Source organism: Myotis nattereri, assembly GCF_964212035.1.
Source record: "Myotis nattereri genome assembly, chromosome: 16".
Lineage (NCBI taxonomy): Eukaryota > Metazoa > Chordata > Mammalia > Chiroptera > Vespertilionidae > Myotis > Myotis nattereri.
Genome location: NC_138091.1, coordinates 54,203,948 through 54,225,876, shown reverse-complemented (window position 1 = coordinate 54,225,876; position 21,929 = coordinate 54,203,948). Strand labels below are relative to the sequence as shown.

Genomic DNA, 21,929 nt, shown 5'->3' with positions numbered 1-21,929 from the left:
CCGTCTCACAGCGTTAGGCTAATCCTCCCCTTGGAAAGCAGCTCGGGCGTTTGTGTTATTTACGCCTGAAGGCCGTCCGCTGCACAGCGTGTGGGCGCCGGGAACGCGGCCACTGCACTTTCCTGTGCTGCAGGCCGTCAGCTGCTGTGCGTGCGTGTGTGCACGCGTGTGCATGTGTGCGTGTGTGCGGGGGTTCATGGGGTGGCCAGGGAAGCCAGGACAGACGGACGGGGGTCCCTCCCAGTGGACCCCATCCCGGCACCAGAGACACAGGCCAGCTCTTCCTTTAACAAGACCCTGAGGCGCCATTTATTGCGCACCTACTCCGGGCCAGGAAATGAGCCGGGGACTCCATGCTGCAATGTTTGCTACTTCATCAATGTGCTTTAGCAGGGCGACATTTTTTCTTTTTTTCCTCACCCGAGGATTTTTTTTCCATTGGTTTTTAGAGAGAGTGGAAAGGAGAGAGAGAAACAGAGAGAAACACCGATGTGAGAGACACATCAATTGGTGGCCTCCCGCATGCCTCTGACCAGGGCCAGGAGCCTGCAACCGAGGTACGTGCCCTTGACTAGAATCGAACCCAGGACCCTTCAGTCCGCAGGCGTCATGACGCTCTATCCACTGAGCCAAACCAGCTAGGGTGCAACTTTTTAAAAAAATGTTTGTATTGATTTAAGAGAGTAAGGGAGGGAGGGAGGGAGGGAGGGAGGGAGGGAGGGAGGGAGGGAGGGAGGGAGAGAGAGAGAGAGAGAGAGAGAGAGAGAGAGAGAGAGAGAAACATCAATGATGAGAGAGAATCATGGATCAGCTGCCTCCTGCACACCCCGCACTGGGGATGGAGCCCACAACCTGGGCATGTGCCCTTGACCGGGAATCGAACTGTGACCTCCTGGTTCATAGGTCAACGCTCAACCACTGAGCCCCGCTGGCTGGCTGACCGCATTCCTATGAAATGTCCAGGATGGGCAGTTCCATACAGACAGGAAGTGGGCTGGCGGCTGCCAGGGGCTGGGAGTGGAGTGGGAGTGGCAGCTCTCGGGGATGGGGCTTCTTTCCGGGCTGATGAAAATGTCTAGGACGGGATAATGGGGATGTTTGCACAATCCTATGAATATTCTAAAAACCGCTGGATTGGCCCTAGCCGTTTTGGCTCAGTGGATAGAGCATCAGCCTGCAGACTGAAGGGTCCCTGGTTCAAGTCCGGCCAAGGGCACATGCCGGGGTTGCGGCCTTGATCCCCCCCAGTAGGGGGCGTGCAGGAGGCAGCCAATCCATGATTCTCTCTCATCATTGATGTTTCTATCTCTCTCCCTTCCTCTCTGAAATCAATAAAAAATATTTAAAAAACAATAACAAAAAACTCGCTGGATTATACACCGGAAAGGGGCAAACTTTATCTGAATTCCGTCTCAACAATGAAGACGCTTGCCCACGGGTACTTGTCAGTACAGAGGAGAACGGGTTTGAACCCAGACCCTGCCTGCGAGCATGCCCCACCCCCTCTCCCCCCAGCGACCTCCCCCACCCGCCACCGCCGCCCTGTTGCTCTGGCTCTTACGGATTTGCACATGCAGCACGCAGGGCGCCCGTGGACCAGGCGCTGAGTAAGCGCTGCTTTGCTGACTGGCAGAGGCTTAGAGGAGAGACAGCGCTTAAGGGGCAGAGGATGGGGCACCTTATTCCAGCCTGTGGCCCGCTGCGCCCCCTGCAGGCCTCTAGCATGTCATTTCGGGCATTTAACACACACACACACACACACCCGAAGCTCGGCCAGCGTGGCTCAGTGGATGATCACCCACCTCTGCACCAGGAGGTCACTATTCGATTCCCAGTTGGGGCACAGGCCCAGATTGTGGGCTCGATCCCCAGTGTGGGGCGAGCAGGAGACAGCCGATCCATGATTCCCTCTCATCACTGATGTTTCTCCCTCTCCCTTCCATTTGAAGTCAATAAGAACACATTTAAAAAATAAAAAGTAAAACTTCTCCGCTAGGGCAGGTGCAGGCCAGAAGGGGACAGTGTGGGGAAAGGGGGATGGATGCAATACTTTCAACAATAAAGATTAAAAAAAAAACCTTCCCCATAGAACACAGTCACCAGCCCTTTCTCTCCCCATCTTCTCTCCTCCGACTGAGAAGGAGGAATCTTAAAGTGGCCCTGGCTGCTGGTCTAATTTGATAAATACACAATTGGAGCTGCTAATAAAGCCATCCGTCATCTCGGGTCTCGGCAGTGCTGAGCTGAGGCCTCTCTTTTTAAATCAATTTTTAGGAGGATAATGAATTGGGTCTCGTTCGGGAATATCAGCAAAAGCAGCGGCTCGGTGAGGTGCCACCGAGGGAAAGGGGACGCCTCCAGGGACGTGTCACCTCTGCACGAACTCTCCTACAGGAACCCGCAGGAGGTGTTGTGTGTAACTGTCCAGGAACCCAGTGGGAAGCCGGGAGAATCCTGGCCTGCTCCTCGGGCCCTGGCACCTGCAGTCTCCCCGCCATGGGCGCTGGGTGGGCCTCCCAGGGCTGCCGAGCAAAGCCCCGTGGGCTGGCGGCGCTGGAGCCGCAGAAACCCGCTTTCTCGGCCCAGAGACTGGAAGTCCGAGGCCCAGATGTGGGCAGGGCCGGTGCCTTCTGAGGCCTCGCCCCTCGGCGGGTGGGGCCTTCCCATCGCGTGGTCGTCCTCAGCGTCTGCCGGGGTCCTGGTTCCCTCCTCCTACAGGTTCACCTGGCACGGTTCGCTGGGCCGGGCCCTCCCCCGCCCCCACCCCGATGACCTGGTATCAGCGTACTTACCTCTGCAAAGACCTGTCCCCCAACGGTCACATCCGGAGTGAGGGTCGGGGGCGAAGGCTTCAACCTGTGAACCTGGGAGGCGGCACAATTCAGCCCAAACAGGTGCGCACTCAGAACTGCCCTCGAGGCCCTGGCCGGCTGCTCGGCGGTTAGAGCGTTGCCGGGATATGCCAAGGTTGCAGGTTCGGTCCCCGTCAGGGCGCATACCAGGACCAACCCACGGCCCTGACCAGTTTGGATCCCTGGTTAGAGTGTCGGCCACAGACTGAAGGGTCTCAGGTTCAATTCCCGGCCAAGATCATGAACTTCAGCCCGGCCAGCGTGGCTCCGCGGTGGAGCGTCCGCCTATGAACAGGAGGTCACGGTTTGATTCCCCGTCAGGGCACAGGCCCGGGGTGCGGGCTCGGTCCCCAGTGTGGGGTGTGCAGGAGGCAGCCGATCAGTGATTCTCCCTCATCGCTGATGTTTCTATCTTCCTCTCCCTTCCTCTCTTGACATCAATAAAATTACATTAAAAAAAAGAAAAGATCCCCTACCTCCTACCTCAGTTGCAGGGTCAATCCAGGGTCAATCTGCAGCCCCAGTCAGGGCGCACGGGGCGGGGGGGGGGGGGCAGCCAGTCCATGTCTCTCTCACATCCATGTTTCCTCCCCTCCTCCCTCCCTTCCACTCTCTCTAAAGATCGATGGAAAAAATATCCTTGGGTGAGGATTTAAAAAAGAAACAAAGGAATGCATAAATAAGTGGAACAACAAACTGATCTCTTTTTCCCTCTCATCAATCAAAAAAAATTTTTTTACAAGAAAGAAAACCTCACCCCAGCAGCAGAGAGCGAGTTAGAAGCCAGGGAGGGGGGAGTGTGTGTCTGCATTAAGCTGATTAGGGGGAAGGCCTGCTGGGGCCTCAGCTATAATTAGGGAAGCTGAAGTCGGGCTGGGAGAGGTGCTCCTGCCTGGTAATTGGGGGCTGTGCTCTGCGGGCAGGGACCTGCTCCTGCTCAGTGATGGGGGGTGGGGGGGATCTGAGGGCAAGAGAGGCTCCAGGTGGTCAGCTCCCTACAGCTGGCATCTACCTCGGCCAGGACCAGCTGCGATGGCTAAGGAGCCCGGGCCTGCCACTGACCACTCAGTGAGACGAATCCGAATCCGTGGGCCCTGAAAGCACACACCTGGAGGGCTGATGAATATTCTGCAGGAACCCTCCCCTTTCGTCTTTTGTATGTTAATCCTCACCTGAGGATATTTTTCCCATTGCTTTCCAGGGAGAGTGGACAGGAGGGAGAGGGTTGGAGGGATGGAAGGGAGGGTGCTCTAATCACTGAGCAAACCAGCCAGCACCCCTCCCATTTTTCTTTTTAATATATTTTATTGATTTTTTACAGAGAGGAAGGGAGAGGGATAGAGTTAGAAACATCGATGAGAGAGAAACATTGATCAGCTGCCTCCACACTCCCCACCGGGGACATGCCCGCAACCAAGGCACATGCCTCCGAACGGAATCGAACCTGGGACCCCTGAGTTTGCAGGCTGATGCTCTATCCACTGAGCCAAACCGGTCAGGGCCCCCCATTTTTCTTTGCATAAAATGAAATTCACTCTGCAGGCCCCGAGGTCATTTTCGTCTCTTCACCCCCGGGACACAGGCCCTTCTGCGGCAGCTCTATCCTTTCCCATTCCCTAGCTAAGGTTCCTATTTGCAGGCTCCACTGGGTTTAAATTGGCTTTACTGCGGACACCTTGCAGCTTCCAATAGCAGAGAGACAAGTGGTAAAAAAAAAAAAAAAATCTGCACAGAAGAGCGTAATTCTGGAGAGAGGGACGAAGGATGCTGAGTCAGCAGACGCGGGCCTGTGGCCACCTTGCCCGGCGCTGGGCTCCGCCCCCGGCTAAGCCCAGCAGCACTGGCCACGCCCACAGTGGCCTCCCTCCTGGATGCTTCCGAATCGCCCTCACCTGCCCCTCTTGGCTGATGAACATCCCGAAGTCTACCGGCCGGCCCTTCGGCCAAACCTCACCATGGGGAGACGCTCCCCCCGGGTGTGCCCGGCACTCACTTCTCCTGGGCCAGATCCCAGGGAAAGACTCCACGGGCTCTCCATGCGACGCCTAAAATCCTACCCAGCCCAAGAATCGAGTGAGCACCGGGGACAAGGCCGTGGCCAGACACCCGGGCCCCGTGCGTGTGGGGAAGGCTGTTCTGAGCTGGCGGAGCCGCCTCCCATTTCTCTGCTCCCGTCCTGAGCCTTAGGTGGGTGCTAATCGCTCCCCTAACTTCTGTGCTCTCTTGGGAGGCCCGAGTGAAATGCACCCGCCAGGGCTCTGCGAAGTCGGGTTATACGACCCGACCCGAGGCCTTGTCCTAGGTCGGGAGGCCTTGTCCTCTGACCCCGGAACCAGGAGGGGGCTCGCCCCAAGCTCAGTTCGCCGCCGGAGGCCTTGCTGCAGTTTCCCACCTGCTCCCAACTTGGGTGACGGTCTGTGTCTTCCCGCGGCGGCTGCTGGGTGAGGTTAGAGCGCTGCCCCGTGTGCGTCCCTCCCCTCTCCTGCCCGGACCCCAGTCTTGCTCATCTTGTCGTGTGGGTGTGAGCCCTCCTCTCTCTTTCCCCTTTTTTTTAAGTATATATATTTTTATTTATTTCAGAGAGGGAGAGGGAGAGAGAAACATCAATGACGACAGAGAATCATCGATGGGCTGCCTCCTGCACACCCCCCACGGGGGATTGAGCCCACAACCTGGGCATGGGCCCTTGATCTGAATCGAACTGGGGATCCTTCAGGCCGCCGGCCGAGGCTCTATCCACTGAGCCAAATTGGCCAGGGCCCCTCCGCTCTCTTCATCCCAACATCCATGCATCATGAGTCAGCGCTGACGCCCACAGTTCCCCAGGTTATTCTGGGTTTGGCTCGGGAATCGCTGCCTGTTTACAAGTCTGGGATTAACCTGCCAGAGAGCAGAGCAGCCCGCAGCTGTCCTCAGGGCTGGGGAGAGCGCGATAGTGAAACCAGGCCCATCTGCGTTCACAGATAAGTACTTAAGGGCCCAGCACGGAAGTCCATCAATTCCATGGACAGATGCAGTGTGTCCTCACTCCCCTCCACGGGGAATCCTCCTGGGGCCCCAAGTTCCACTGCCTGTAACATCCTAACAAACAGGGCAGAGAAGTACTTGTTTAGGACAATCTATCGGAGGCAGTCATGAAAGTATCTCTAATACAGCTCCTCCTTTTTAAAATTTTTAAGCTGATTTTGAGAGAGAGAGGAAAGGGAGAGAAACATTGATGTAAGAGCCTAACATGGATTGGCTGCCTCCTGCATGCCCCCTACCTGGCATCAAGCCCCCAGCAACCCAGGAATCGAGCCTACAGCTTTGGTGGAGCGTCCATCTATAAACCAGGAGGTCACGGTTCAATTCCTGGTCAGGGCACATGGCCGGGTTACGGGCTGCAGAAGGCAGCTGATCAATGATTCTCTCACCACTGTTTCTCTCTCCTTCTCCGAAATAAATAAACACATACATATTTTTTAAAAGGGTCGGCTGCTGCCAAGGCAATGACATCCTGTCCCAAGCAAGGGCTGGACCCAAAGCAGATGTGTCCCGCAGGCCGGCTTACAGGGAGCTGTGGGCCCGGCCGCCCCGCGGCTCCCCCACAGCATCATCCTGGCAGACGACTGACCCGCCCCCACGGGGAGCCTGTGCTCCTCACTTATTGCAATGCCTGTGAGCACACAGGAGAGAGAGACACACCTGCCTTTCCCTCTGTGCCCAGGGCTTTGCTTTCCCTTCCTGTGACAATGATCCCCAAGATCCTCTTAGAATGTAAAATGGAGAGCAATAAACCAATTAAAACATAAAGTCAAGCAGGCTTAGAATATAATAAGGAAGACTGATGAATCCACACTGAAACAATTTCAGGAAGGGAAGGGAAAAGGAGGATTATGAATTGAAGTTAAAAAAAATGCTCAAATGAGCCTTTTTTTGGATCTGAAGTCTCTGAAACTGATCAGCTTTTTCTTTCTCTTTCTTGGTTCACACAGAATTGGGGCCGTTAAAGACCAAAATTCAACCGAGTAAATTGGGAGATCTGATTGGTTTTAAGCGATTCATGCACCGGGCAGCATCATATCAGCTAAGGGGTCGAGGGGTCGAACAAATGGAAGGTCTTTATAGACAGAGGGTGGGGCAGGGGAGTAACTAGCAAAAGGAAAGAATCCTTAGAACAGGGCATCTTTGGGGGCTGCGGGGATGGCAACATGTTTGTCATGCAGCTTGCCTCTTGCCGATGGGGGTGCAGAGAGGGCCCACACGACTATCTCATTGGTGCTGAGCGGACACTCCCAGGCCATGAGATCAGCAGTGGGGCAGGTATTAAATCCAGGCTTGGGGTCACAGGCTGTTAGCTGGAGTGACCCCATTTGGGGTCTGGGGGTTTTCTCTTGAACAACGTCTCCCTTGTGGTCCTACTCTCAGCTTAACTGGGAGATGTGATCGAGCATCAGGGACCAGCGTCGCCCTCAGCTCCGTCGGCGGCTGTGGGGGCAGCGCTGCGGACCCTCGGTTTTGCTGGGTCCCTGTGCCCTTCACAGGTCACAGCTCCAGGTTCCTAATCCCCACGGCCCGTCCCGCTCCTTCCCGGTGGGGCTTCCCGGTCTCAGGAGGAGCCTCTGCGTGGCTGTCAGCAGGTGCAGACACGGACATAAGCTTTCGAGCGAATCCGGCGCCGGGGATGTTATGACGACGTGGACGGAAGGCACGTCTGACCTGCAGGGAATTTCTGAGCGTTTGGAACCAAAGTGACGACGACTGCCAGGCAGCAAAAGCTCAGCAGACGGAGCCAATGCTCCGGTCGGCAGCGCCGCGGCCTCCTTCAGACAGGGCAGTGCAGCAGCCTCCTTCAGACAGGGCAGTGCAGCAGCCTCCTTCAGACAGGGCAGTGCAGCAGCCTCCTTCAGACAGGGCAGCGCTGCGGCCTCCTTCAGACAGGGCAGTGCAGCAGCCTCCTTCAGACAGGGCAGCGCCGCGGCCTCCTTCAGACAGGGCAGCGCCGCGGCCTCCTTCAGACAGGGCAGAGCAGCGGCCTCCTTCAGACAGGGCAGCGCCGTGGCCTCCTTCAGACGGGGCAGCGCAGCGGCCTCCTTCAGACAGGGCAGTGCAGCAGCCTCCTTCAGACGGGGCAGCGCCGCGGCCTCCTTCAGACAGGGCAGCGCCGCGGCCTCCTTCAGACGGGGCAGCGCCGCGGCCTCCTTCAGACGGGGCAGTGTAGCGGCCTCCTTCAGACGGGGCAGAGCAGCGGCCTCCTTCAGACGGGGCAGCGCCGCGGCCTCCTTCAGACGGGGCAGCGCCGCGGCCTCCTTCAGACGGGGCAGAGCAGCGGCCTCCTTCAGACGGGGCAGAGCAGCGGCCTCCTTCAGACGGGGCAGAGCAGCGGCCTCCTTCAGACGGGGCAGAGCAGCGGCCTCCTTCAGACGGGGCAGTGTAGCGGCCTCCTTCAGACGGGGCAGAGCAGCGGCCTCCTTCAGACGGGGCAGCGCCGCGGCCTCCTTCAGACGGGGCAGCGCCGCGGCCTCCTTCAGACGGGGCAGCGCCGCGGCCTCCTTCAGACGGGGCAGAGCAGCGGCCTCCTTCAGACGGGGCAGAGCAGCGGCCTCCTTCAGACGGGGCAGCGCCGCGGCCTCCTTCAGACGGGGCAGCGCCGCGGCCTCCTTCAGACGGGGCAGCGCCGCGGCCTCCTTCAGACGGAGACTCAGAGGAGGGCAACACTTTAAACAATGAAGCATTTAAGTTAAGAAAGAAGCAGAGGAGGAGACATGCAATCCACTGGTGGCAGATTAAGGGGTGAGAGAGCAAAGCGGGGAAACTCTGACTTGGATAAAGAGTGAAAGGGAGCCGAAACCGGTTTGGCTCAGTGGATAGAGCGTCGGCCTGCGGACTGAAAGGTCCCAGGTTCGATTCTGGTCAAGGGCATGTACCTGGGTTTCGGGCACATCCCCAGTAGGAGATGTGCAGGAGGCGGCTGATCGATGTTTCTCTCTCATCGATGTTTCTAACTCTCTATCCCTCTCCCTTCCTCTCTGTAAAAAATCAATAAAATATATTTAAAAAAAAAAAAAAAAAGAGTGAAAGGGAGACACGTACTTCCGCCCATCGGGGCTGCGGGCGGGGAGCGCGAACACTCACGCGCACGGGACGGGCTGTGGGGTAAAGGCAGGGACATGGTGCCGGGCTCTGGTGCGGAGGGAGGCGTGCCTTCCAGGGTCTGGAAACAGAGATCACGCCTGTCACTCCCAAGGTATGTGGTCCCAGATGCCAAAGGCAACAGTTTCAAAGGTCAAGGTTGACCTTCGTCAAGGATGCTGCCGGCCGGGATGTGGTCAGGAATGTTTACGTCTCTGAGTGTGAAGGCCGCCACGCGGGCCTCCCCAGCTCTGGCCCTTTCTCATCCGCACTGATAATCCCGATGTCTGAGTGCACGTGGGAGCCACAGTCCCCGAGGCCCAACTCGGTCAGACAGACCCCGTGGGAAGAGTTGGCCTTTGAGCCCCACGGCTCCCTTCCTCGGGGCCTTCCACCCCCCAGGGTGTGGCTCCAGGCACAGCAGGCAGCGTGGCCATGGCTGCAGACACCTCCTTGCTGGGCTACAGGACAATCCAGGGCAGCCGAGGTCTCCGAGAGCTAAGGAGAGGCTCTTCCCGTGTCCAGTCACTCCTCACAGGGGAGCGGGGCCCCGCCAACGCCCACAAACCCTGAATCCTGGGAAGCCCCCCACTAGGGCTTTTCTAGAACAGCCAGGGGCACAGTTCACCTACGAGGCACCGCCCAGTGGGCGCCAGCCACCAGGCAGTCCTCGCTATCAACTGCGAGGTACGAAAACGTATCCAACAAAACGTTTAAAGAGGAAGGAAGTGCAAAATCCTTTCAAAGATGAGATCCCATTTCGGCATCTTGCCATTTATTACAATGTCGTCCCAGACACACATGGGGGGCAGCATACGCTCCCCATCACTACACAGAGGCACATCCCCCAGGCCCAGCGAGTCTCCACGTGACATGTGGCCTAGTGCTTTGCATCGAGGCAAGATCATTCCAGGAAACAGGAAGGAGAGGAAAACATGGACATTTGGTAACATGATTATAAAGAACTTGCGGTAGACGGATTGAAAAACAACATCTTTAAACAACCATCATCGACAGAACAAGCTTCCCTTATTCCGCTCGCGTTGGAGAGTGAATGTCTGTGCCCTCGGACTCCGGCACTGGCAGGCCGGGCAGGCCGGGCAGGCCCGCGTCTCTCACTTCCCCACACTGAGCACCGCCCCCGTGGGAGTGAGGGTGGCCCTGCCGCACGCTGTCCTTCGGCTGTGCCGGCTGCTGCGGAGGCTCGACCTCCCCCCTCGCACAGCCTCCCCCCCGCACGGCCTCCCCCCTCGCACGGCCTCCCCCCTCGCACGGCCTCCCGGGATCAGATACTTCGGTAGTCAGAGCCCCGGGCCACGATGGCGGCGGCTTCCCACTCCACCGCGAAGAAGGACACGGTTCCGAAAAACCCGAAGACCACCATGAGCAGGAGTTGCCAGTGGAGGAGAAGGTAGTTACTGTAGAAAAACGCCACGGCTGCACAGATGGACTAGGAAGAAGGGAGACGGGTCACAACATGCACGCGGTGGCCCGAGCTCACAGCGAGCCCCCCCCCACCCCCCGACGTGCAGGCCCCGGCTTTCCGAGACTGGCAGAGCTCTCCGTGCTCTCGACAGGGCTCCGCCCGTCACCCGCTCACAAACATGCACCAGAGACTCCTGTCCAGAGCGGGTGACCATCGAGTGAGCTACAGTCTCTGTTTTTTAAAACAGCAATTGGCGGAAAACTGGAGCAGTAATGTGCATCCCAGCCAGGACTGTCTACACTGCGCATGAATCCAGGTGTCTAAGGAAGGCTCTAACTGAACTAGAGACCAGAACATAAGCTCTCTCACATGAGTGGGGCAGGAGGGTCACACTCTGGGCATTGCTTCCTAATTCTACTCACAAACCCCGTTAGCAGATGTCCCCACTGCTCGTCAGAGACACATTATAAGAAACAAAGTTAGCCCGGCCGGCGTGGCTCCGTGGCTGAGCGTTGACCTATGAACCAGGAGGTCACGGTTTAATTCCCGGTCAAGGGCACTTGCCAGGGGTTTCCGGCTGGACCCCCAGTAGGGGGTGTGCAGGAGGCAGCCGATCAATGATTCTCCTAACTGACGTTTCTATTTCTCTCCCGCTCCCTTCCTCTTTGAAATCAATAAATACATATTAAAAAAAAAGAAAACAGTTAAAGCACTAAAACAAAGGCTGCCCGACCTGCAGCCGCGGTACCTGGACAAATTTAAAGACGGCGAAGGCGGGGGCGCTGTCCTCGGCGTAGAGGAAGCCCAGCATGCTGAGCAGCTGCGTGTTGAAGCAGCTGTCTCCCAGGCCCAGCAGGAAGCTGCAGAAGATGGCCACTTCCTTGCTGAGTAGAAGAAACATTAATTCAGAACGAGCACCCACAATATCTGCGAGAGCCATTTCAAAGGTGGAAGCAGCTCACCCACAAAAGCATTGTCCCTCCCAAGCTTCCAACACCGTGAAACGAGAGTGAGTGAATCCTGGAGTTTTCAAAGGAAGAGTTCCTGCTCCAGAGCACTCATGTCCGCAGCCCAGCGAACTCTGGCGGCCACGCGTTTGCCGCAGGACCGCCCTGAGGCTGTGGCTCTGGACAAAATGCCGGTGAAGGACCGGCGCCCTGCCCAGCTGCCCGGCCACGCCCTGCTCCTCGCTGTGCTTCCCCCGGGCCCTCACTTCCAGCGATTTCACTGCTCAGAAAGCGGAGGCACAACATTCACTTCCAGCGATTTCACTGCTCAGAAAGCGGAGGCACAACATTCACTTCCAGCGATTTCACTGCTCAGAAAGCGGAGGCACAACATTCACTTCCAGCGATTTCACTGCTCAGAAAGCGGAGGCACAACATTCACTTCCAGCGATTTCACTGCTCAGAAAGCGGAGGCACAACATTCACTTCCAGCGATTTCACTGCTCAGAAAGCGGAGGCACAACATTCACACCGATGCCCGCCCCCGTGCTTCTTCACAGATCGAGCAGACTTGGTGGGAAAAGATTAGCACGGACTACAGAAATAACTGGTTCTCTACGGATTTCCACCTAAACTCATGCTGGCTCCATAAACACATTATAGAGGAGGGTTACCTGCCCCGCTGTGAAGACCTCCCCATCTACCCCCCCCCCCCCACCCCGACTGCTGGGAAAGCAGGTGGCCTCACCTGGATTTGATGTAAGCGCTGCTGTCGGTCCCCTCCAGGGGGGCGATCGGGGCGTCCCCAGGCATGTTGAGGAATATTAAGTAAAAAGCTACAAAGTGCACCAGGGTGCCCAGCAGCACAACCGGGTTTCTCCCGAAACGATTATTCTTGCTCAGGAGGCCGAAGAGGCTCCCACCTATAAAGTCAATGAAACCGAGAACAGAATGACCCAAGATCAGGTTAAGAAATCAAAATAATGATCTGAAAAAGAAAGAAAGAAATGAAATCCAGTGAGCAGTGCGGGCAGACTGGGGACCAGGGCTTCCTCCTGGGTCTGAGGTCAGGGCCGACGCCCTTGACCCTGGGGACTATCAGAACCGGTGGGGGCGCAGGGGGGACCCCAGCTGGCGTCAGACAGAGAACAAGAAAGTCGGGGATTCCCAGACACCTCACTGAGCATCTCCAGAGACCCTGTGTTTTCCTATTTACGGGTTTGTCTCTGAATTATCTGGCAAATGTCTCGTAACTTAGTTACCTTACAACAGTGATAATAAAAAAAACAAAGACCTGCCCATTTGGGGAAAAATAAACAGGGAAATAGAAATTCAAGAACAGAGGGAGGCAAAGTACACTTAAAATTTCAACTATAACTTAACAGATTTCACGCAAAACTTTTTTCCTCACTGACCGAGGATTTCCCCGATGCCGATGAAGATGCCGGAAAGCCCGATGAGGCTCTTCTCTTCTGCTCCGAACTTATTGACGGCGCCGATGCAGGTCCCATACACCCCGGAGAAGAACGTCAGCTCCAGACCTTCCAGAACAATCGGGTTTAAGTTACACACTCACACCTGCCCCTCCCCAGCTTCCTCCGTGCCTAGGAGTGTCTGAGCCGTGCACATACCAAACACACACAAGCCACAAAAACTCGTTCAGCCTGAAACGTTCCTCCCAAGCAGAGAGCACGTTCATGATGAAATGGAATTGGCCCCATGACGGCAGATGGCACATATTTCAGATAAAAATATACAACTCAGAGGAGCAAAGACGGGCTTATGTTCAGAACGGTCACGGCGTGTGCATGGGGGCGGGGGGGTAGAGGACAGAACTCACACACTATGTAACAGCCTCCCAAGGAACAGGTGATACATTTGGAAAACTAGTAGGTGCTATTGCACAATAACCTTTTAATTACATCCTTTTCCCCAGGAAACTGTGAAAAGGGTAAAAATTAGGGCAGATCAGCCGAAGACCTGATTCCTCAAAGATACAAACCTTAACTGAATTTTAAAGATGTTTACTTTTTCTCCTAAAAAGGTATTTATACCCATGAGGCAGATTAAGGGCAAAAGTAACAATTGGTGCATTCCAGCCCTTTTAAGAGGAAATAAGTTTCCTGTCATTCTTAAGACGTAAGAGCACTCCACCCATTATCACATTACGTGACCAGCAGTTAGCCACCAGATTCATTCCTTTTCATTACAAATTCTCTTAATGCCCAGCGGGCGTGGCTCAGAGGTTGAGCACTGACCTATGAACCAGATCACAGTTAGCTTCCCAGTCAGGGCACCTGCCCGGGTTGTGGGTTTGATACCCAGTGTGGGACCTGCAGGAGGCAGCTGATCAATGATTCTCTCTCATCAATGATGTTTCTATCCCTCTCTCCCTCTCCCTGTAATCAATAAAAAATCATATTAAGAAAAAAAAAGGAATGACCTTAATCCATACAAAACCACAAAGGTTTACTCTGTTGTTTCCTATAGTGTCCACTCTGCCCTACAATCACTGCTTGGGATGACCTGTGCCCCGGATACAAGCCCGCGTGTAGAACCATCCACACTGCACGTGGCTGGCCCTGTGTGCTGTGGAGGTGACGCTGGCAGGGGCCAGGCTAGCTTCAGGGTCTGGTCCTTTCTCCTTCTGCCCCTTTTGGAGCCCGTGCCACTAAGAAACCTGGCATCCTGCATGGAGGGAAGGAGGGGGCCATGTGGGAGGTCCTGCAGCTGGCCAGGCACACCTGGAGAGGCAGAGACCCAGCCTGGATCTGACCCTTCCGAAAGCAAATGAAACCATCTGGAATGTTCTAGCCCAGCTGCCCTCTAACAGCACCCACAAGAGAGCCCCACTGGGACCATCACCAGCACCCCTCCGCTGAGCCCAGGCAGTGCGCAGAACTGTGAGAAAGCATGGCCTGGTGGTGGCTGTTATTAGTCGGCAACAGAAAACAAACCAAAACCAAGGCACTTACTCCCTGATAAGCACTCACCTGTATAGGCGGTTGTAATGCTGAGAAGGAGCATCTCCTTGGTGACACACAATTTAAGAGACTTTTCTGTAAAAAAAAAAAAAAAAAAGAAAAGAATCTGGAACTTAATTTCAACTAATCGAACAAACATTCTAAAACATCTGTTCACCGAAACACCCCTTGGTCAATAATACCAGGGAACAAATACACTGGGGCAGAGCTCCGTGATCCACATTTCAGACTGAAATGCTTAAGGGCTGGCCCTGGCCGGTTGGTTGCTCAGTGGTTAGAGCACTGGCCCTGGGACTGAAGGGTTGCCGGTTCAATTCCAGTCGAGGGCACGTACCTCTTGCAGGCTCCATCCCTGGCCCCAGTCGGGCACGTGAGGGGGAGGCAACCAATCAATGTGTCTTTTTCACATCAATGTCTCTCTCTCTCTGTCTCCCCCCCACTCTCTGAAATATCAATGCAAAAAATATCCAGTGAGGACTAACAACAACAACAAAAAGCTTAAGGGATGAACTATTTGCTCTATAAAAAAAATGCTCATTTCAACTGTCGTGTTTTCCCCAATGCATTCTCCAGCTCTAATTAAAAAAGAACATGAAATGGAGAAAATGGAATCAAACAAACAACAGAACATTCTAACAGTCGTGTTGAAAGGCCAGGCCTTTAAGGGAGTCAGCTGGCAAAGTGCTCGCTTCCCGAAGGAATTAGCGTCCGGAGCAGCTTTAAGGCTGACTCAGATGGGAATCACCGGGACCTGCTGACCACGCGGCCGCCGAACACACTTCCTGAGCTGCTCACTCAGATCTGAGGGTAAACTTCAGCTCCGCACTTGCTTACACTCGCTTTAATGTTTGTTTTCATGCTGCTCAAATTAAAATATACAATGGAAAATGCATTTCTAAAAACTGTATTTTTGTTGTTAATCCTCACCTGAGGATTTTTTTTTAAGGGACAGTGGAAGGGAGAGAGGGAGGGATACATCAATGTGAGAGAAACACATCGACTGGTTGCCTCCCACACGCCCTGACCGGGGCGGGGGATCAAAACCTGCAATCCAGGCACATGCCATTGACCAGGAATCGAACCCGAGACTCTCCGTTTTCTCTTCTATTAAACGGAGATAAGGATGGGTCACATCTCCAGGTCGTATCATACATGTTACACAAGCCTCGGGATTGTGAGAATAAAATGAAACACGAGGGTTAGCCAGGAAGAGCCAGACAGATGCGAGCGGCCGTCCTTACGAACCTCGGTCCCCGGCGCTCCGGCCCCGCTCTGAGAGGCGAGGGATGCCTGGAGAGATGGCCCGTGTCCTCACTTTCTCCCGTAAACCCCCAATTCCCGGGTTCCCTGCCGCCCCCACCCCCCGCGCCTCCCTCACACCCCCGCTCGGGCGAGGTTGTGGGATCCCCGCCATCCTTCACACACACACACACACACACACACCGTCCCAGAGGTGTTTACGGAGAAGCCTCATGCCTTCAGAGCGGCAGCCCCAGAAGCATGAAAACACCGGGTACCGTCACCCAGCTACCACGGGAGAGGGAGAGGCACGCGCTGCCGTGGTTCCTAAACAATCAGTTCTCGTACTTCAGCCACAGAAAACACTTACTGAACGCATCCACGGCCTTGGTCAGGTTGCTCCGGGAAGACCTGGGAAAACAGAAAGAAAGGAAATAAGAGTTTTATCCCCTGAAAACTGAAAAGAGAACAAAAGAGACCTTTCCACTGAAGCTGGTAAGGGCCAGGACTCAGCGCCCCAGTGCTCCCCGCTCCAGGAGGCTGGCCTTGCCCAGCAGCTGGCCTGGCGCCACCCGGTGGCGCTTTATGGTACTGACCAGGAACAGAATTCTTTCATGCCCGATGCGCTGAACACCGTCCTGAGTTTTTCAGACGTGACAGCTCAGCCTGCTATTTTCACCCCGTGAAAACCATGTGTGCTAGCTCAATTTCCCGCCACCCCCACTGTTAAAGAGTAAGTTCTTCAGCGTTAAAACGCTTCAAAAGCAACACCTCCCGCCATTTGGGTTCACGGTTGGGTGCAGTAATTGGTTGATTAAAAATGTGGGCCAAAAACAATAAAAAATGCGGGCCAGGTGTAGTACAAGAATTCTGAAATCAGCCCCAGGCCCTGTAGGCACGGGGTGCGGCAACGCCACCTCCCACCCGAGCGCTCCTCCCTCCGGTACTTGCTTTAAAACGTTCCCCTCCTGCCTGCCCGGCATCGGGTGTCAGTGGGGCTGTAAGAAGGCTGGTAGCCTCTAGACTAGATCGACTCAAAATGTGCGTTCAAGTGGAGAGGCACGTGCCCGACGTCTTACCCGCTGACTTCCAGGTCCTGGTCATCGGAAAACTCATCTTCTCCCAGGATGTTCTCGGATTCTGGCTTCCGAATGAGGAAGAAGAGAACGGTCCCCAGCAGGCTGATCACCGTCAGGGCGATGAACACTGTCCTCCGGTCACTTTCTGGGGGAAGGAGGAGAAGAAAGCAGACGTCTCGGGCCTGTTTCTAACCATCGAGACACTTCCGCATTCAACTTGTACTTTACTGCATCAGTAACACGGGCATCTCCACCTTTGCTTTTTCAGTTACAGAAATACTAATAAGCAAAAAAAAAAAAAGTACAAGAACTTAATCGGATCCTTTGAATCAAAGAAGCAGATAGACAAAACAATTAAGAATTCAAAAGTCTGACAACTGACGCATATGGTCACTCACAGCATAACCCCCTCCCACACCTGCAGATGCCACTCGCAGCCGTTAGCTCTAGTCCCAGCGTAATAACATAATCCCCGGGAAAAAGTCACCGAAAGCTAAAGTCTGAGAGGCCTCAGGTACCACGGTCCATCAGAACAATTTTGAACAAAGCAGCCCTGGGTAATTTTGTGAAACGGCCATGATGTTTTGCACATATCTGAATAAAGCAAAATGAGTAAAACCAACCTGATATTTGAGTTTTCCCTTGCCAAGCAAAATATATGTAGAGGTTTCCAAAGAACAAGCTGGGGTTAAAAAAAAAAAAGGAAGGAAAGAATGTTGGAAAATTATTTTCATATGTCTAGCCTTTTAAACCATGTTCCCATTACTTGTTAAAGAGAGAGAAAGCAGAAAGCGTCCATAATTGTAAAAGCATCTACCTGCCCTAGATCCTCTGAAAGCGTCCACCCCACCCTGACTCTGAAAAACTCAACTGACCCAGATGGACTGGGCCCCGCTCCACGGGCCGGCACCTGACTCAGCACCGCCTCCGAGAGGTCCTGACTCACACGAAGGCATGTGATTGCTTGTTGGCACTCCGGACGCGACTCAGTCTGACTTCTGAATTTAAATATGTCTTTGTTAAGAGCTACCTGCCAGTGTAGCTTGGTCGGAAGGACGTGGCCTTTGGAGTCCAGAGAATGATGGTTTCAACCAGATCAGTTACTTAACTTTGCAGCCTGTTTTCTCACCGGTGTGTTATCTCATGAGGTTTATTAAAGTTAAGTAAGATCCCCATAGTCCCTGAAGGATAGCCAACGCTAAACATGTTAGGGTTAATATCAGTTTCTATTTACTAACCAAGACTTCCAATGCATTTGGAGTAATTCTATAAACTTTTTTCACCCGTGTGCAGCTAGGAACTTAAGCCATACAACGTGGGAAAATCTGCGTTTTCGACACAACAAAGCCCTCAAACTATGTGACGAGAAATGCCAGGGAAGGCTGAGCTCGGAAGGATCGTTACCTAGACTGTAAGAGCGCCCAGAAGATGCCACTGTTCCTCCCAATAGTGTGCTCATCGGAATTGATGGTCAGGCAGTTCCCCTGGGCCGTCCACAGCACTACAATAAAGCCAAACGGTTACCGGCGTGAAACCACGCGGCTTCAATGCTACCCTCAGGTGAGCCCCGGGACACGAGGAAGACAGACACCCCAATGCTCACCCGCAGCTGCCACGCCGAGGAAAGCAGAGGCTGTGTAGAAGGACCACGTGAAAGGCTGGATAAAAACGGCAATGTACATGCTAAAATATAACAGGTCAACGGATTACGTCAAACCACACCTGACACCGGACGCCATTGTGCCTTCTAGGAGTCAGTTCTGAGGGTCCTCTTTTAAAATGCAACTGGTAGCCCGGCTGGCGTGGCTCAGTGGTTGAGCGTCAACCTATGAACCAGGAGGTCACGGGTTCGATTCCTGGTCAGGGCACAGGCCTAGGGTGACGGGCTCCATCCCCAGTGGGGGGCGTGCAGAGGGCAGCCGATCAATGATTCTTTCTCATCATTGATGTTTCTCTCTCTCACTCCCTCTCCTTTCCTCTCTAGAAATCAATAAAAACATAGTTAAAAAAATTAAATTCAACCTGTAAAGGACTCCTCCAGTGCTGAAAACAAAACAATAAAAAGGGACAGATGTGACCTACTCATTTCTTAATTTACTGGCTCAAATGTGTAAAATCAGACCCTGAATGATGGTGTGCAGTTGGTTTTTGCCAACTGCGTAGCCCATGATGGGAATGTAGCACCACAGCCCACAGGAAAGTTTGGTTCTTTCATTTAAATTCCTGTTAATCAACTTGATATCAAATAAGCTTATTTCACAGGGAATTCTTTTCCACTCTTGTGGAAAGAGATTTTTGAATGCTATTTTCATTAAGAGTAAAACAAAAGCAAGTACACACATGACCAATCACATTAAAACAATGTGGTATCCCTGGGCACAAAGAAGACAGCCAAATCCCTAAAACATCGTCTTCATCTACTCTATTCAATCCGCAGCCGCAGGTTCCTGTTACAAGTTCGCTATGTGCCTGAGGGACGCTGAAGGTGTTCTCAGTAAAATGAAAGGAAGAAAAGTGCCTGACTCACCTGTAAAACAATCCACTAGCGAACATGGAGAGTTGAGGTCCTACGATGGCAACCACGGATGGTGTGATCAAATTGGAAGCGGAGAACACGCCATAAATAATCGCCATGCTGGACACAGAACACACAAAAACAAAACAAGGCCAAGCTGTCTTAAAGTTCACTTTTCAAGTTTACTTAGTCTACAGACGTTTTGCAATAAACATTTCTATCCTATAGGCGGCGTGTACAAGTATATCCTTAAACTGAAGGCCATATTAAAGTTTGCACGTGCACAAAATACTGAAGTCTCATCCGATGTTCCTTTGAGTAAGTGTGCCCTGGACGATATGGTTTTCGATGTCCTGGTAAATTATAGCAACAGCGAACACATCACATGGAACAGGCACTAGGCCAAGTACCTTCTACATGTTTTTGCTCTCAATCCTAACAGCTCTGGGAAGAAGGTATCGCTAACGTCCTCATTTTACAGAGAAGAAAACCGAAGCATAGAAGGGCTAAGTGACCTGCCCAGCGTCCGCCTGGGTGCCTGGTGATGGGGGGCGGGGTGGGCCAGATCCCGTACCTGGTCATGTGACTCCCGAGGCCCCAGTCAACCGGTCTGCTCTGCAGACTCAGCCTACAACTCCTGGCAAGTGCGTGTGACCTCGCTGCTATAAATAACAGGCCGAGTCCTTAAGCCAGAGTCCATGTAGCTCAACCTAACGGTCTCATTGAACACTGTTCAGCTACCAGAGACCCAGCCTTACCTAGTACGCATATCTTGGGACAAAGTGTGACTAAAACCATTTCAAAGGCCCTGAATTTATTTACTACTTATAAACCCACAGTAAATTATCCTTTGGCTTTTATGAATCTCTCAACTATCAAATGTCCTTTCCCTTGTTCTGTAGAAAACGCGTGAATACAAAGCACTACAAAACGTTGTGGGAATCCTTTAGAAAAAATGGGCGGAAATATCCCTTTCCTCTCATATGTCGTATACAAGGTCAGGCTTAGGATAGGTGACAACCAAATAAGACGGGGTGGGGGTGGGGCGAGACGCCCCTCAAGACTGGTATTGGCCACAACCTGATACCTAAGGATGGAGAAATGAGGAAACCTGTGTGTGCTACATGCACATGTTACGTTCCCAGCTCCAGGCACAGTGTACTGGGGACTTATGCAGGTCTTTCCACTTCATTTTCACCGAGTGCAAAACTGGGCCTCAACGCCTTCATAAAAACCTAAAAGCTCCTGATGACAGCCTATGCGTCCTCACGAAATTGCAAAAGCAGGAAGACCAAGTGTTTCAAGAGTCCTATAAAACGGCCTCTGCTGTCAGACGGGGAAGATGTAACACGACAAGACTGGAGTGCCCATTAAATGCCAGGTCCTGCGCCAAGCACTTCGCAGGCGTTGGCTGAGCCAGGAAACCCGACTCCGCCAAGCAACTTGCCTAAGACAATGCAGCAATTCAGCCAGGAAGCCAGGAGTTCAAACCTGGTGTCTAATCCTACAGGAAACCTGAACTCATCACCTCTGTTCAAGATGTTCTCCCAAAAGTCTAGATCCAGGGAAGAAAAACGCAGTCACTACTCACTCACTCACGGTACTTAGGGCCCGTGGTTTTGATGTGGATTTAAGCAGCCCCCCGCCCCCCGGGACGTGTGACGTAAAACCCCTGGCACAGAACCATACCTGGTGTAGCCACTGCCGTGGAAGTCGGTGCTGTTTAAACTCCTGATGACAGTTTGCTGTGTGGAAGACAAAACTAATGAACAAAACGAACGTTTTTGCAACCCCGCTCTCCCCTGGAAAGTCTCCGAGTACTGGGAATAAAAGTAAAAATGGGAGATGCTCAATACTGAGCACTGAAAGTGACTGAGAGAAGAAAAAGGATTACAGAACAGCAGATAAACCAACGGCAGGGAAGCGCAGGGGCGGGGGAGGGGACCTGCGGGCACCATGCCTGAACTCTCCACGCACGATGCAGACCTGAACACAGACAAGTACAATAAACAGGTCAACAGACACACCCAAGTCAAACCAGAGAAACCAACGGCCATGCTGCCCATCCCCATATGTTCGGGAGAAATGTCTGATGCATGAAACCAATCCTAATCGTTAAGAAACAAGGAGGAAGGCCGAGAAAATGACAGGCGCGGTTTAAGCGCGCGCTCAGCTGCGATGAACGCGTATCGTCATTTCTAGGAGGCACTTGTTCAAAGGAGGGACCGCAGACCCCAACTCACCGCCACATTTCCACAAGTTTGAAAGGCGGTGAACATAAACATAAAGGCAACTCCTAAAACGACGATGTTGAAAAGCTTTTTAGATTCCGGGGACATTTTGGCTCCACCCTGCCGGAGGTCCGCCGCGGCAGCGGCCCAGGGCAGTCAGCTGTCCTCGGGGCGAACCCACTGCCACGCCTGGGGGACGGAGAGGCGGTCAGAGGAGGCAGGTCCGGAGCAAGGCAGCCAGGCGGTCCCCTTCCAGTTCGCGCATCCGAGTCCCGGGCGTAGGGTGAAGCTCTCCCCGGGCACCGTTAGGACATTCCTAGGGCGCGACGCGAGGAGGGAAGAGCCCAACACCCGGCGAAGCGCCAAGAAGGCTGTCGCCCCGGTGGAGGGGCCCGCCGGGGGATTAGGAGCCAAGGACGAGCAGCAGAGCCGGCTCGGCCCCGCCCGCCCGCCCGCCCGCCGGGCCCTGACTCAGTGGAGGTCAGGCGACCCGGTCACCTGACCGCAGCCGTGGCGCCGGCCGCTCAGCCCGCTGGGAAATGTAG

The 21,929-nt window shown here is 53.9% G+C and overlaps 1 protein-coding gene across 2 annotated transcripts; it reads right to left on the bottom strand.

Annotated features, from left to right (window-relative positions):
- Positions 1-6,645: 6,645 nt before the first annotated feature.
- MFSD11 (major facilitator superfamily domain containing 11) lies at positions 6,646-21,857 on the bottom strand. 2 transcript variants are annotated; one of them, XM_081110333.1, is made up of 14 exons: positions 21,397-21,857; positions 20,843-20,898; positions 19,166-19,273; positions 18,242-18,321; positions 18,043-18,139; positions 17,262-17,320; positions 16,639-16,783; positions 15,930-15,970; positions 14,330-14,395; positions 12,752-12,877; positions 12,085-12,259; positions 11,138-11,273; positions 10,257-10,413; positions 6,646-8,548 (listed from the first exon to the last, which is right to left on the bottom strand). In XM_081110333.1, exons 1-14 carry the CDS (start codon positions 21,490-21,492, stop codon positions 7,611-7,613), a joined length of 2,280 nt encoding a protein of 759 aa, XP_080966459.1. In that variant the 5' UTR covers positions 21,493-21,857; the 3' UTR covers positions 6,646-7,610. The 2 variants fall into 2 exon arrangements, with proteins under 2 accessions (XP_080966459.1, XP_080966460.1); XM_081110334.1 differs by lacking the exon at positions 6,646-8,548 and having other exon boundaries at positions 9,944-10,413; positions 21,397-21,851.
- Positions 21,858-21,929: the final 72 nt, after the last annotated feature.

Bases quoted from the DNA above. Each gene is read 5' to 3' on its own strand.
- MFSD11 (XM_081110333.1), bottom strand. From the start codon at position 21,492: ATGTCCCCGGAATCTAAAAAGCTTTTCAACATCGTCGTTTTAGGAGTT. The intron at 12,878-14,329 runs GTGAGTGCTTAT...TTGTTCTGGAAG, and splicing joins CATTACAACCGCCTATACAG to GTCTGGAGCTGACGTTCTTC. The intron at 10,414-11,137 runs GTACCGCGGCTG...CCTTCTTCCTAG, and splicing joins CCGTCTTTAAATTTGTCCAG to TCCATCTGTGCAGCCGTGGC.